Source organism: Sorex fumeus, unplaced genomic scaffold (genome assembly GCF_029834395.1).
Source record: "Sorex fumeus unplaced genomic scaffold, SorFum_2.1 ptg000063l, whole genome shotgun sequence".
Taxonomy (NCBI): domain Eukaryota; kingdom Metazoa; phylum Chordata; class Mammalia; order Eulipotyphla; family Soricidae; genus Sorex; species Sorex fumeus.
Window position 1 is genome coordinate 50,413,332 of NW_026606120.1, and position 15,851 is coordinate 50,429,182.

At 39.5% G+C, this 15,851-nt stretch overlaps 1 protein-coding gene across 9 annotated transcripts in view; it reads left to right on the forward strand.

Moving 5' to 3' along the window:
- NF1 (neurofibromin 1) overlaps nucleotides 1-15,851 on the forward strand; it is a 300,188-nt gene that overhangs the window by 140,177 nt on the left and 144,160 nt on the right. For all 9 annotated transcript variants that reach the window (XM_056127967.1, XM_056127959.1, XM_056127961.1 and 6 more), the window contains 2 exons: nucleotides 6,072-6,233; nucleotides 6,380-6,483. In XM_056127967.1, the coding sequence (XP_055983942.1) occupies nucleotides 6,072-6,233; nucleotides 6,380-6,483 (266 nt within the window). The remainder of the gene's footprint in view (nucleotides 1-6,071; nucleotides 6,234-6,379; nucleotides 6,484-15,851) is intronic.

A 15,851-nucleotide genomic window follows, 5' to 3' on the forward strand; every position in this document is an offset into this window, starting at 1 on the left:
CTGATGATCAGGGGTTACTCCTGACTTGGTGTTCAGGGGAGCCATATGTGGTGCCAGGGATTAAACTGAAGTTGGCCCCACGGAAGGCAAGTCTGTTACCTCCTGTACTCTCTGGTCCTGTATGATTTTAAAAAAATAGCATATTTTGCATTTGAAATTATGTTTGTTATAAACACTATAGGCTATTTGGTCTCAATGAAAGATTTTCTAAAACCATACCTTCCATATATTATACTAAAAATTTGAGAGGATTATCCCTTGGAAAGCTATTTAATTGATATTATACCCAAAATGATTTTTAGTATAGTGATAAGGTAATCTTTTACTGCCTGTAGATTTGTTTTTATTTATATGCTATACTATCTTATTCCTTATACTCAAACTAAAACCTAGACTAAGTACTAATTTGGGCCCAGTCTCATGTCTGACAGTATGTTAAGATATTTGCCATCTTGTCCACCTGCCTTAAATGTCATGAGCCACCAAACAGGCTGGTTTATTCTTGCCTCAGACACCTTGGTGCTGCAGTCAGTGGGTGCCGCCACCCCCTGAAATGCTTCTTTCCTGATCTCATAAAATGCTGATTTATTATTTGTTTCAGTTTAGATATCACTTGTTTTTTTAGTTTTATTTATTTTGTTTTGGGGCCACACCTGGTGATTCTCAGGGGTCACTCCTGCCTCTGCACCCAGAGATCACTCTTACAATGTTCAAGGGATCATATGGGTTGCCAGGGATTAAATCCAGATCAGCTACATGCAAGGCAAGCATCTTATCTCCTGTTCTTTGTCTGTCAGCCATGCTTTTTATTTTTTTAAATAAGTTTTTATTTTAACTTTGGGAGGGACCTGTGTACTCATTGAGCCATTTGTGGTGCCAGGGATTCAAATTAGGATTGACTGTATGCAAAGCAAGCACCTTCACCCCTGTACTATCTTTCTAACCCTTTATTTTTTTTGAGTAAATTTTTACTGAAGTAACATTGGTTTAAAATTTTTAAGTATTGTAAATATTTCAGGTATGCAACAGAAATTTGTATAATTAAAACGGGTTTTCCTATTATTATATATAAAAACCAGTTTTATTCTACCACTATATAATTACCCTCTATCCTTTTCCGTCTGATAACCACCAGTCTATTCTCTGTACCTAAGGGGAATGGGGGGAAGGCAGGGGGCGTTATTTATTTTGTTTCTTTATATTTTATATTTCCCATGTGTGAAGTCATACAATATTTGTCTTCTTTAGAACTTTTTTCATTTAGTGTAATACCCACACTGTCCATTCAGGTGTTGCAAATGGCAGGATTTCACTTTTTTGCCTAGGGAATAGTATTCCATTGTGTACATACATACCATGTATTTATCCTTTTAGTAGCATGTGTATATGTAACTTCCTTATCCTTGCATTTGTTAATAGATATTTTCTTATCCTGATTATTGTAAATTATTCTGTAATAAATATTGAGGTATATTGATCTTATTGGATTGTATTTAATATTCTTTGCTAAATATCCAGATCTAATATCTAGGTCACTTGGCATCACTGTTCTTAAATCTTTGAGATTTAAGAAGTCAGATCCATACTGTTTTCCATAGAGGTTGCATTAATTTACGTTCCTTTCAACAATGTAGAAAGTTTTCTTTCCCCACATTCTTGTCAATACATTTTGGTTATTTTCTTTTTTGTTTGTTTTGGGTTTTGTGCCACACCTAGCAGTACTCACTTCTGGTTCTAAACTCAGGGACCACTTTTGGAGGGCTCTTGGAGGGCTAGGGGCACTTAGGGATCAAACTCGGATTGGCTGCATGGGAGGCAAGTGACCTCCCTGCTATATTATTGTTCCGACCCGTTGTCTTTTTGCCAATAACTATTCTTGCAAGTGTGCTATATCACATTATGGTTTTGATTAGAATTTCCGTATTAATAATCAATGAGAATATCTTTTCATGGGCCTTTTGTCTTTGGTTAAATGTTTTTTGAGGTCCTCTCCATGTTTTTAAATGAGTTTTCAATTCTGTTTCATTGACTTTAATGTTGTTTTATCCTCTCCATATCTGGTTGAATTGTATACTCTAAAATGTTAGTCTAGATTTATCCCATAGCATGTCACTGACCAGTATTCCCACTGTATATTGAAGAAATGTTCCTTCATTGTGTATTCCTGATTGCTTTGTATAAATTGGTTGTCCATATATCATTTTTTTCTGGTTTTCAATTGTGTTCCATTGACCTTAGTGTTGTTTTATCCTATTACAGTACTGTTTTGATTACTAAAGGCTTGCAGTATAGTTTGAATCCAGGGAAATGTGATACTTCCATTTTTGTTCCTTTTTTCTCAAGATTACTTTCTAGTTAAAAAAAATTTTTTTTTTTGGTTGGGGTTGCAGTTTCCTCCCAAGCAATATCTAAGATACCCTGGAGCCACTGTGTATACCTGGTGGTGCGGTGCTGCTTGGATCCAGAGGTATTGAGGTGGGGATTGGGGGCAGGATGGGTATGGTGTGCAGTACCAGGGATCAAATTTATGGCCTCCAGCCCATCAAGCTGTCTGAGCTCCATGAGAGAGTCTTTTATGGTTTTATAGTAATATTTGCAGTGGATAGTTTTTGGTTATATTTCTGTGGAAAATTTTACTGTAATTTTGCATTATATTCCTGTATATTGTTTTAGGAACATAGTCATTTTGTTCAGGAGTGATGACTTCAAAGAGCCGGTTTGATCTCCAGCACAGCACTATACCTCCAGGCATCTGGGAGCAATCCCTGAACAACAAACTGGAGTAATCCCTGAGCACTGCTAGTTGTAGCCCCCGACAACAAAGCAATAAAAGCTCATTTTAACAATGTTAATTCTTCTAGTCCTGAAGTATGGAAATCTCTTCATTTTTTCATCATATATATGTATTTTTAAGATAGAGTTGTACTACGATAAAAATTCCTTATTAGTATTTTTGCTTCATCCCTTAGGTCCTAATAAATTGTATTTTGGTCTAAGTATACTTTATTTCTTCTTTGACTATATGTTTAGTAGTATAATGTTTAATTTTTACATATTTGTGTTATTTCCAACTTTCTTCTGTGATTTATTTCTAGTTTTTGTTTGTTTGTTTGTTTGCTTTTTTGGGTCACACCCAGCAGTGCACAGGGGTTACTTCTGGTTCATGCACTCAGGTGTTACTCCTGGCGGTACTCGAGGGACCAAATGGGATGCTGGGAATCGAACCCGGGTTGGCCACATGCAAGACAAACACCCTACCCACTGTGCTATCACTCCAGCTCCTATTTCTAGTTTTATTTGTAGTGATTTATTTCTCAGTTTTAATGAGAAAAGATGCTTGAATTGTTTTTGTAAATTTATTGAGACTCATTTTTTATGCCAGCATATGGCCTATCCTTGAGGACATGTGTACTTGTGAAAATGTTCTGTTGCCTTTGGGTGATATATTCTTTACGTATTTTGTCCACTTAGCCAAATATGTCATTGAAGGTCATGTTTTCATATTGACTTTTTGTCTGAATAATCTATCCACTGATGTAACTGGGATATTAAAGTTCCCTGCTTTAATTTATTACTGTCAGTTTCTCCTTCTAGGTCTCTATTTGCTTTATTTTTGTGTCCTTGTATTGGGTACATACATATCAGTAACTATAATGTTTTCTTGATGGATTAATGCCTTTATCATTATTTAATCTGTCTCATTTTTGTCGCTAGGTTTTATCTGTTTTAAGTTTAGCTGATTTTGTCGTCTTTTGTTTCTGTTAACTTGAACCTCAGACCTCTTTACTTTGAACCTACATTTTTCCTTAGAATTGAAAAAGGTTTCCTGAAGGTAGCTCAAGATTGAGTGTATCTTACTTTTTCATTTTATCTGGGGCATTAGTTTGAGCCACACCTGGCAGGAGTTCTTTCTTGGCTCCATTCTGGGAGGTTGCTCCTGGCAGTGTTCACGGGACCAAGTAGCACCAGAGACTGAACCCACGAGTCTTGCATACTAAGCACATGCACCAGCATGTTGCGAGCTCTCTCTTTAAGATAAAGGGCCAAAGCTCTCTCTGACCCTTTATCGTAAATTTTTGGGGTTTTTTTTTTTTTGGGCACATTGAGGCTGTTGCTGTCATTTTTCTTCATTAAAATCCTCATTCAGGTGTGAGCATCTAGTGACACATCCCAGTATCTGTTTATATTTAGAAAGGTTGACATACGAGGTCTTGCTGCTACCATTTTATCTTCTATTTGCCTTGTTTCTTTTTCAGGCCACACCCAGAGGCACTGGAGGGCTACACCTCCCTTGGTGTTTCGCAGGTGCTTGGGGGAATCCAGGCTTCCAGCATGCACTGTAGCCCCTTGAGTGATCTCCCTGGCCCTACAGTTGGTTTTATTATTTTTCAATTCAAAAATTTATTATAGTTACATAAAGACAATTTACAATAGTGCTGACATCTATGTTTTGGCATACATAACTTTACCTCACCTATAAAGGTAAAGGTAAAGGCCCTCCCGTTGATCGTCGATTTGCTCGAGCGGGCCCAGTAACGTCTCCATTGGAGACTTTGTTGTTACTGTGTCTGGCATATCGAATACTCTCGGTAGCTTGCCGGGCTCTCCGAGAGGGGCGGAGGAATCGAACTCGGGTCGGCCATGTTGGCCGCATGTAAGGCGAACGCCCTACCCGCTGTGCTATCGCTCCAGCCCGTTACCTCACCTATAGTTGTTTTAATGTTTCTTCCCCTTTAGTCTCTATTATGAAATAGTTGCTGTTTTTTATTTTGTCTTATTATCACATTGCTCAAAGTTCTGTGTACATTTGTCTTTTTACTCTGACATTCCCTTCAACATTTCATATAAGGCAGTTCTAATGATAATAAACTGCTTTAGCTTTTGTTAATCTGGGAAAGTCTATTTTTCCTTCACATCTGAAGGATTACTTTGCTGGATAAAATATTCTCTTTTTTATTTTTTCCTTCAGTATTTGGGCCATACCCAGCAGTACTCAGGGCTTATTCCTGACTCTATGCTCAGGGATCACTCCTGGTGATGCACAGGGGCCCATTACGGGGTGCTGGGGATCAAACTTGAGTGGACCACAGGCAGGGCAAGTGTCTTAACCAACTGCACTATGAATAGGGACTTTCCGGTCCCTCAGCTACCTTTTTTATATCATTTGCTGAGTTATTAAGCTCCAGCTTATTAATTCTTCTTTTATAGTTAATATCTCTGCAACAAAAAGGTATTTATTTTATTCCTGAGCTCATTGAATTGTCTGCGTTTTCTTGCATTTTGTTGCAGTTTCCTTAAGACAGCTGTTTGAAATTTTCTCTCATTAGAATATCATTCTCACTTCCTTTCCTTTCCTTTCTTTTCCCTTTTCCTTTTCCTTTTCTTTTCCCTTTCCCTTTACTTTTCATGTTTTTTTTTTCTCTCTTGTACCATATCTTGTGATGACCAGGGCTGCTTACTCATGACTCTGCATTTGGGAATTACTCCTGGAGGGGCTGGCTGATCCTGTGGGGTGCCAGGGATAGAACCTGAGTTGGCCATGTGCAAGACAAGCACACTACCTGCTGTACTATATTTACAGCCTTATATTACATTTTTCTTATTGTGATACTTATGATTTTGATTCTTCATTGTGTTGTGCCTCTACTAATATATGTGATGTAGACACATCTTATTTAGACACAGGTGTTTGTATTGCTTTGCTTTGATTCTATTTAACAGCCTGATCATTGGAGATCTTTCCTGTTTTACAGTAGGTGGTAATAAAACAGAGGTTTTAAGTGCCTTTTACCCAAATTGCTTATGGTTATATATGGTAGCCTGCACTTTCTACTCTCTTATTCTTTAGCAGTTAATCCTTAGAATTAACAGTTACTGTAGAAATATAGAAAGTCATCTATCAAAGATAAATGTATACAGACAAATCCCAAAGGAAAAATTAATTTTATTACCATTTACCCCAGGACAGCAGGTGATTGTCAACTTTGGATTTGCCTTTCATTTTCCTGCTTAATTAAAAAAAAATGTAAAGGGGCATTATTCACGTTAACACAGTTTTGTTTTGTTCTCAGGATGAACTAGCTCGAGTTTTAGTGACTCTATTTGATTCTCGACATTTACTCTACCAATTGCTCTGGAACATGTTTTCTAAAGAAGTAGAATTGGCAGACTCCATGCAGACTCTTTTCCGTGGCAACAGTTTAGCCAGTAAAATAATGACCTTCTGTTTCAAGGTTTGTAGCCATTCTTTGTTTTTTTTTCTTTCAAGTTTGAAGGTAGGCCACATGATGATTATGTACAGAATGTAGAGAACAAAGTGTCTTTTTAAATGCAGGCATATGAAGCTGGCATAATAAATTCTTATTTTGCATTTCTTTAGGTATATGGTGCTACCTACCTACAAAAACTTCTAGATCCTTTATTACGAGTTGTGATCACCTCCTCTGACTGGCAGCATGTTAGCTTTGAAGTGGATCCTACAAGGTTTGTCATCCTCTAATCTCCATTTGCTGTTTTCCCTTTACAGCAACATAGGCAAGACACTCATAGTTCATCATGATCTTGAAAATTATTCTTAAATTATGGCAGTTACACACCTATACATTTTTATTTTTAAAAAATTACTGATATCATTGCATACCAACTCCAGAGACATAGCAGTATTGCTTATTTAGTCCGTTCTCTCACTTTTTCAGTGCTTTTGTGTTCACTGCTTTAGTTGTAGAAATAACAAGTTTTAATGTGAATGCTTAATATAAATGGTAAGATACTGTAAATAATGGCTTACAACTGAAATTATAAAGACTGGGGCTAGAGTGGTAGTTCAACAGGTGGGCCTTGCCTTTTACCTTTTTACCCGGGTTTGATCCCCAGCATCCCATTTGGCCCCCTGAACCCTGGCAGGAGTGATCCCTGAGCACCTCTGGATGTTACCCAAGAAATAAAATGTAACCTTGTGTCTTAGAACTTTTTAATCCCATTCTTTCCATTACTATATAATAGCGCATAGTTTGACAATATTATTATATAACCAATACCATGCTGATCCCATTGACTTTTGTAGCGTCTTCCTATTTATTGTCTGGGCACAGTGTTGTTTTTCATTTTCAAGTTATTTGCTGTAATGAAATATAAACCTTAATATCACTTTCTTAGAAACCAATTATTCCCAAATTGACTGCAAGATAGAACTGTCTAATTATAATTTGCCATCACTTCTTTATCTTTATTTCATGTGTTCTTTGTAATTTTAGTACACTTGTTTTTCCAAGTGTTTTGACACAGGAATGTATATTGTGGTTGAAAGCAACTAGTCCCCCTTCCAATAGGGTGGCAGAAGAAGAAATAGGGAGGAAATACTAAGGAATCAGATAAAAATGATCGGGGAAGCTGTCTTTAGATTCTGTGTCTTGCTAATCTTGAATTAGACTGATCTATCTCATTCTTTGCATAGCTAGAAAACTACAGCCCTCTATCACAGAGACTGTCAAACTTTTTACTACTCAAATAGAGAGCAGAACAGAATAGACCCTTTTTGCAGATATATGTAGAATAAAGAGATTGGTGCTGAGGTTCTCCTGCTTGACATTTAAAAAAATTGTTTATGTTTTTTGTCTTACTGCTCCACCTGTAATGGGTTACTTTGGAGAAAGGGAAGAGGCCAGCGGGTAATAAGGCAAGGTGCAGTTTAAAAAGCAGGGATGTGTGTCAACGCCGGGCACTATATGGCCTTCTGAGCATTACCAGGATTATCCCCTCATTCAGCCCTCTCCTCCCCACCATAAAAAACAAAAAAAAAATTTGAACCATACCTGTCAGTGCTCAAGGCACCACATGTAGTATCAGGGATCTAAGTAGGGTTGCAGGGAAAGCATCTTACCTCCTCTACTATCTCTCCATTTACAAAGAAATCTTTATTCTGTGTTCTTTGACTCTTAATTTTGACTATTCTGTTAGCTTTCACATTTTGTTCATTTTTCTATCTTTTCTGTTTAGCATGGTTTCATGCTTAGAGTTGATATTTCCTAAATACTGTATGAATGAACTTTAAACAGGTATATTCTGCTTGCTTTTCTTAAGTCATATTTCTTACCTTTCTCTTAGAACCTGAATGGTAATTCCTTTTTTTATTTTCAAGTTCAGAACTTTATCTTCCTAAATCATTGTTTATTTAACAGCTAGGTTCTGGTTGATATTTTTGACGCTGTGCTTGCTGAAGTATCAACTATAATATTTAAAGCCCAAGCTAAATTGGCTAATTTTGGTGAAAATAGCACTGTAGCACTGTCCTCCCATTGTTCATTGATTTGCTTGAGCGGACCCCAGTAACGTCTCCATTGTGAGACTTGTTGTTACTGTTTTTGGCATATAGAATACGTCATGGGGAGCTTGCCAGGCTTTGCTGTGCAGACGCGATACTCTCGGTAGCTTGCCAGGTCCTCCAAGAGGGGCAGAGGAATCGAACCCGGGTCAGCTCCGGTCAGCCTCGTGCAAGGCAAACGCCCTACCCGCTGTGCTATCGCTGCAGCCCTTGGTGAAAATAATATAATTAGCAACTTAACATTCTTTTAACATCATCTTGTACTTGTTAATATTAAGCAATTTCATTTTCAAAAGGTTAGATAATTTAGTGGTAAAATGAACTGATTGCCTAAAAGAAATCTGCTATATTAAGGTCAGTTACATTACAGGTGAATTATGTGAAATGGGGAGCAGAGAGATAATAGCTTCAAGAAGAGAGTCTAGTGCCTTCCCCTTTATCCACCTTAGCCATCTGGGGAAGTCCTCAGGAGGGTCACAGCTGAGCACCTACTTAGCAGGACCACTTGCATTCTACCAGCTTCACTTCAATCATCAGACTGTGTCTAAGTCCCACTTGATGCACACAGCATTTAATCACTGTCCCCTGTTTCTTGGAATGAAAGAAAAATCAGCCCTAACCCCCACCCATTTTCTTTTCGGGTCTGTCACCTTCCTTGCAAAAAAAAAAAGTATTTCAGGAGGAAATGAATAGTAAATAAAACAGTTTTATTTAGAGGTTCTGAGGAAGGAGAGAAGGAGAGAAACAAAGTCTAGAGAATGTGGACTTCCTCAGATGGGAAGAGTTGAGGGTGTCTTATAACTTAAAAAAAGAATTAGAGATCCCAAGCTGACATGTGTAGCACTCTGCTTGCCTTTGCAAAGTTGGTTTTATATGTTCCCCCCTCCCCCCACCCCCGCAAATTGCCCCCAGTTGGGCTTTCTGTGTAGTTAATTCTGTTGTAAGGAAGTGGTCATGGTGAAAAGTTTTGAACTTTTGGTGGATTCACCTTCTTATTTTTTTTTTTTGTTTTTGGACCACATCTGCAGTTGCTCAGGGTTTGCTCCAGGCACTGAGCTCAAGGATTTTTTCCTGTGGTGCCACCATCTAATTGGTCAGCCTTGAACAAAGCAAGGACCTTACCTGCTGTACTGTCTTGTGGGCCCTTGCCTTTCTGTTCTTACCATAGCCTTTTGTTCCTGGCAGAGCTTCTCTCTGGAGGAGTCCAGCCTTTTCTGAAGCACCAGAGAACTCTTAACAGCCTCAGTTCCTGTGTCCACAAAGTAGGTTTTTGAGTTCCTTTAGAGCTAGTGACAGAGTAATTTCTTTGAAACACCTTTGGTTTTATTATTTCCTGAGAAGCCCTTACCAGCATGTCTGACCACCCCCATAGTCTGCAGGCCTGCTTCCCTGTGATGTAGAATAGAGCCAAGCTTTCCTTCTTAAAATCAAACCAAAGGCTGTGCTACCATTTTAAAAAGCTTGGAAGTCAATAGTCCATGTTTACAACAACAAAAAGCTGAAAGCAAAATTCATAACTTTTTTTTTTCCAGATGAATCAGATGTTGAGGTCACCAGGCAAATAACCACAGCTGTTGAGGGACTGAGAAAGAGCTTAGGGGTTAAGGTGTTTGCCTTGCTCACAGTTGACCTGGGTTGGATCCCCAAGCACAGCAAAGGGGCCCCCAGTAGTGATCTCAGAGCACAGAGCCAGGAGTGAGCCCTGAGAACAGTCCCAAAGCAACAACAAAAATAATGAAAATTGGAGAGATGGACACATCCACAGAATTTCAGCTTACTAGTAAAACTTAAATTGGAGCCAGTTTTTGTTAGCAACATTTAGACACTTGACAAACTGACTACATGCTGACTATGGGATAGTTTTATAATTAAAATACCTCAAGTCCTAGTCTTTAGAAATTCACTTTTGTGAAGTCTCACAAGATTCACATGGTGAAGATGGTAGAAAAATACTTTCGTATTCTGAACAGAGAAATGGGGAAAGCATTTTGAAAAATGCATGTAGTGTTCTGTTTTTCCTTATAAAGAAAATAACTTCAGGAAATAACTTCTCTCAGAGCCTTATCACACCTGGAGGATGGGCAGTTAGGCAAATCCCTTAAGTCTTCTTTTCTCATTTGCTTTAAAAGGTCACAGTAAGAGTAAACCACTATGACTAAAAGGAAAAAAGAAAAAGAAAACAGTACCTGTCTTAGAGGCAGGCTCCAGTGGGGCTGGCTTGAGAGAAACTGGGTCCACTGGTGGAGGGAAGTGGATACTGGTGAAGGGATTGTTTTGGAACATTGTGCATCTGAAACAGAATAATGAATAACTTTGTAACTGTAATTTATGGTGATTCAATTGGGGGGGAAAAAGGGTCATTGCCTAGGAACTCTGGACCAATAAAACAGGAGTTGGAGTCATAATACATGACCCTTTACCACTGTCCTTATGTTACTGATCCAACCTTATCCACCCCACCTTCCCCCACTGCTTATTAATCATTTTTTAAATCCAAAGCCAAGGATTTAATCATTATTCAAATTCATTCTCTATTTCTTCCCCCCTTTTTATATTTCATAGTTGACTGAGATCATATGGTATTTTCCCACTGACTTATTTTGGGTATCATGATACCCTTCTAGCTACATTGCATGATTTCACCAGCCCCCTGAGGTGATTGTTTTACTGCATCTGGGTTTCACTTGTTCTGCCTGGCGTGGGCAATGATCCCTGCCACCCAGTTTCTCCAGGAGCTACGGAACCCAGTCTGGAGCAAGGAATTGCTCTTTGCAGGAAAAGGAAGTCCTAAATTCTTACCAAGACTTTTCAGTCCTGTCACCTTCCCTTACAGAAAAGAATTCCAGAAGGAGACAAATAGTGAAATAAAAACTGTTTTATTTTGAGAGCAGGAAGAAGGAAAAATACCAACACATTCTAGAAAGAACACAGGCTTCTTCAGAGAGGGGAGCCAAGCGTGCACATCTCAGTTGGAAATGTGGGCCATCCCTCCCCATGCCCCACCATGGAGAAGTGCCTAATTACCTTTATGGAGTTGGTTTTACACATTTTCTTCCAAACTTCCCCTATGTGGTGCTTTCTACCTAGTCCGTTGCCTTGAGGGTAAGAGCATGAAACTGTTGGTCAATCATGTTCTTATTACAACCCTTTGTTTTTGCTGGAGCTTTGATCTGAAGTGGGTTCAACATTTTTTGGACCTGTGCTGGCACCCGTATTAGTCTTATCAGACATCAGTTCTTGTATTCACAAGATCTAGCCATATGCTTTTTGCTATTTTGAGGCTAGTGACAGAGTGACTCCTTTAAATCTTGTATTGGTTTTTATTATTTCCCAAGAACGAATTGCCAGGGGTCACACCTGTCTACTTGCCTGCTTCATAGTGAAAGCCAGTACCAACCTAGGGGATAATTTATAGTGTGGAATGCATGTATTGAAAAAAAGTCTAAAATAAATCCAAGTTTTCACTTAAGGAATAGAAAATAATATAAGCAAAGCAAGCAAAAGAAAAGTTAATTCAGAAATCAAATTTAAAACAGTAGCATGAAAATCTTAATTTTTTGAGAAACAGGAAAGATTTATATTTTTAAACAAATATATGAGTACACTGCTTCATCAAAGAGCACTCACTGTCCTCCCGTTGTTCATCAATTTGCTCGAGCGGGCCCAGTAACGTCTCCATCATGAGACTTGCTGTTACTGTGTTTGGCATATCGAATACGTCACGGGGAGCTTGCCAGGCTCTGCCGAGTGGGCGAGATACTCTTGGTAGCTTGCCGGGCTCTCCAAGAGGGGCGGAGGAATTGAACTCGGGTCGGCCATGTTGGCTGTGTGCAAGGCAAACGCCCTACCGCTGTGCTATCGCTCCAGCCCAAAGAGCAGAATTAGTGGAATATTCAATTTGGGGGGGGGGGGGGGCTTTTTGGAGGTAGGAAAACACTGTAATTAGAAAAATGGTGTTTTAGGGGCCGGAGAGGTAGTATGGTAGTTGAGGTGCTTGACTTGCACTCCACCAATGCAGGTTCAATCTCTGACACCAGATACCCCGAGACTGCCAGACATGATCCCTGAGTACAGAGCCAGGAGTATAAGTCCTGAGCACAGCTAGGTATAGCTCCACGCTGTCCTCCCCTCCCCTTACGGTGTTCTAGAGGGACTCCTAAAATAAACTGCATATTTGGTCTATAGTCTACTTTCAGCATGTTTCTCCCATTCTGGGAGGATCCTCCCAACACCCTTTATTTTGTGCTCCCTTGTCTATCCGAGTTCCCTTTTCCCCTAGCATGTGTGGCTGGCCTCCAAGCCATGGAGTAAAATTCCTGGTAATAATCTCGGCCATTTTTGGGTGTTAGTCTCCTATTTTGTTAATTTATGTTCCCCAGATGAATGCAATCTTTCTATGTCTATCCCTTTCTTTCTGAGTCATTTCGCTTAACATGATACTTTCCATGTAGTACCACTTGTATGTAAATTTCATGACTTCCTCTTTTCTAACAGCTACATAGTACTCCATTGTGTAAATGTACCGAAGTTTCTTTAACCAGTCATCTGTTCTCGGGCACTCAGGGTTTTTTTTCCAGATTTTGGCTATTGTAAAGAGTGCTGCAATGAACAAACAAATGCAGATGTCACTTTGACTATACTTTTTTGCCTCTCTGGGATATATTCCCAGGAGTGGTATTGCTGGGTCAAATGGGAGCTCAATTTCTAATTTTTTGAGAATCGTCCATACTGTTTTCCAAAAGGGCTGAACCAGTCGGCATTCCCACCAGCAGTGAAGGAGGGTCCCTTTCTCGCCACATCCATCCCAGCACCGTTTGCTTTTGTTCTTGTGGATGTGGGCCAGTCTCTGCGGTGTGAAATGATATCTCATTGTGGTTTTGATCTGCATTTCCCTGATGATTAATGATGTGAAGCATTTTCTCATATGCCTTTTAGCCATTTGGATTTCTTCTTTCAGAAAGTTTCTATTCATTTCCTCGCCCCATTTTTTGATGGGGTTGGATGTTTTCTTCTTATGGAGTTCAACCAGTACTTTGTATATCCTTGATATCAACCCCTTGTCAGATGTGTATTTGGTGAATATCCTTTCCCATTCTGTAGACTGTCTTTGTATTTTGGTCACTGTTTCTTTTGAGATGCAGAAGCTTCTAAGTTTAAGATAGTCCCATTTGTCTATCTCTGTTTTTACTTGCTTGGCCAGCGGCATGACATCTTTGAAGATACCGTTAGCTTCAATGTCATGGAGAGTTTTGCCAACTTTTTCCTCAATGTACCTTATGGATTCTGGTCTGATGTTGAGGTCTTTAATCCACTTTGATCTTACTTTTGTAGACTATAGTCCAAACATGATTGCCACCTATTGCCTCTTTTGCAAACCTCAACATCCAATAGGAGAAAGAGAACAAAAGGGAGTGCCCTGCCACAGAGCCCTGGTGGGTTGGAGGGGAGGGATACTGGGATCCGTGGTGGTGGGAAATGGGCACTGGTGGAGGGATGGGTATTTGATAATTGTATAATTGAAACCCAAGCACAAAAATTTGTAAGTCTGTAACTGTACCTCATGGTGTCTCACTAATAAAAATAAAAAATAAAAATAAGTAAGCTGCAGTGTACCTGCTGCTATGTTGACTCACTAAGAAAAAATTTCCCCAGTGTCGACAAAGAATTGTCAAGCTCTGTGGGAGTTTTTTATGATCTTGTTAAATTATTCATCTTAACTATTATACCACAAACTTCCCGGCCCTCTACAACTTAGATTTGAAACATTACTCTAACTGATTTCTCTGCATATAGTCCCCATATTTAGATAGTCTATTTTTAGTTTTCTACATATTCTGAGTTCATTTATATAGAGGAGTAAAATTTCATTCAGGTTTTAAATAGCAAGAAAAGAAACATTTTCTTTTTTGTATTTAGTTGTATTTATACATTCGAATTATGAAAGTTGACCATTTTGAATTCAGACCAATATAATACACATCTATAGAGTGTAGCATTCTATCTTACTGTGGGGGAAGCATGCACAGGGCCATTAGGGGGATTTGGGGGCCTTACCAGGAAGTGTTCAGGAGATATTCCTGTCTGTTTGCCTAAGAGTGATGCCTGGTGTTGTTTAGGAACTGTAAATGAAACTAGGAATCTGAACTGCCATCTACCACAGGCAAGGCAAGCACCTTATCTCCTTTATTATCTCGCTAGCCCTCTTTATCCTCATTTTAAACCTGTCACTGTCAGTGTCCTCCCGTTCATCAATTTGCTCAAGTGGGTCGAGTAACTTCTCCATTTTGAGACTTGTTGTTACTGTGTTTGGCATGTTGAATACGTCATAGGTAGCTTGCCAGGCGTTGTCGTGCAGATGAGATACTCTCGGTAGCTTGCTGGACTCTCCGAAAGGGGTGGAGGAATTGAACCCGGCTCAGCCGGGCTGACTGAGCGCAAGGCAAATGCCCTACCACTGTGCTATCGCTCCAGCCCAATTTAAACCTGCATGGTATGAAGTGTTCATAAAGTGTTTGAATAAGTATATAAAAGATTAGGTGGAGAATGGGCACTGGTGGAGGGATGGGTACTCGATCATTGTATAACTAAAACCCAAGCACAAAAATTTGCAAGTCTACAACTGTACCTCATGGTGTTTCACTAATAAAAATTAAAAAAAAAAAAGATTAGGTGATTGCTATTTTATTTTTTTTAAGATTACTCTAGACATACTAGTATACTTTTTTAAAATTTTGTTCATTTATTTATTGCTTTTTGGGTAACACCTAAAATGCTCAGGGGTTACTCCTTGCTCTGCACTCAGGAATTACTCCTGGATGTGCTCAGGGGACTATATGGGATTCCGGGGATCAAACCTGGGTTGAAAGCAAATGCCCTCCCCGCTGTACTATTGCTCCAGCCCCATGATTGCTATTTTATTGGAGGGGGATTTGCTTTTGTTGCAGGTGACTTATGTGAAATGGGGAAAGGTAAGGAATCTCTTGCTTCTCTACCCACCTGGGTCACCTGGGAAGTGGCTGGGGAAATCTAGGACTGGTATAGTCTGCAGTGAGCCTCTTTGCCTGGATTCCCTTTGTCCTTTACAGTACATGAAATGAACCCTGCCACCCAATTTCTGGGGGAGCCCTGGACTAGGGTGAAGCAAGGAATTGCTCTTTGCAGGAAAGGAAAGTCAATCGTAAATTCTTTTTTTTTTTTTAATTTACTTTTTTTATCATTTTTTTTATTAGTGAAACACCATGAAGTACACTTATAGACTTATAAATTTTTGTGCTTGGGTTTCAGTTATACAATGATCAAGTACCCATCCCTCCACCAGTGCCCATCCTCCCCCACCACAGGTCCTAGCATCCCTCCCACCCCCCCTCCCCCTCCCCTGTCCCACCCTGCCGCTGTGGCAGGGCATTCCTCCCTGTTCTCTCTCTCTTCTTTTGGGTACTGTGTTTTGCCAGAGAGGCATTGAGTGGCAGTCATGTTTGGTCTATAGACCACTTTTAGCATGTCTCTCCCACCCTGGGAGGGTCTTCACAAC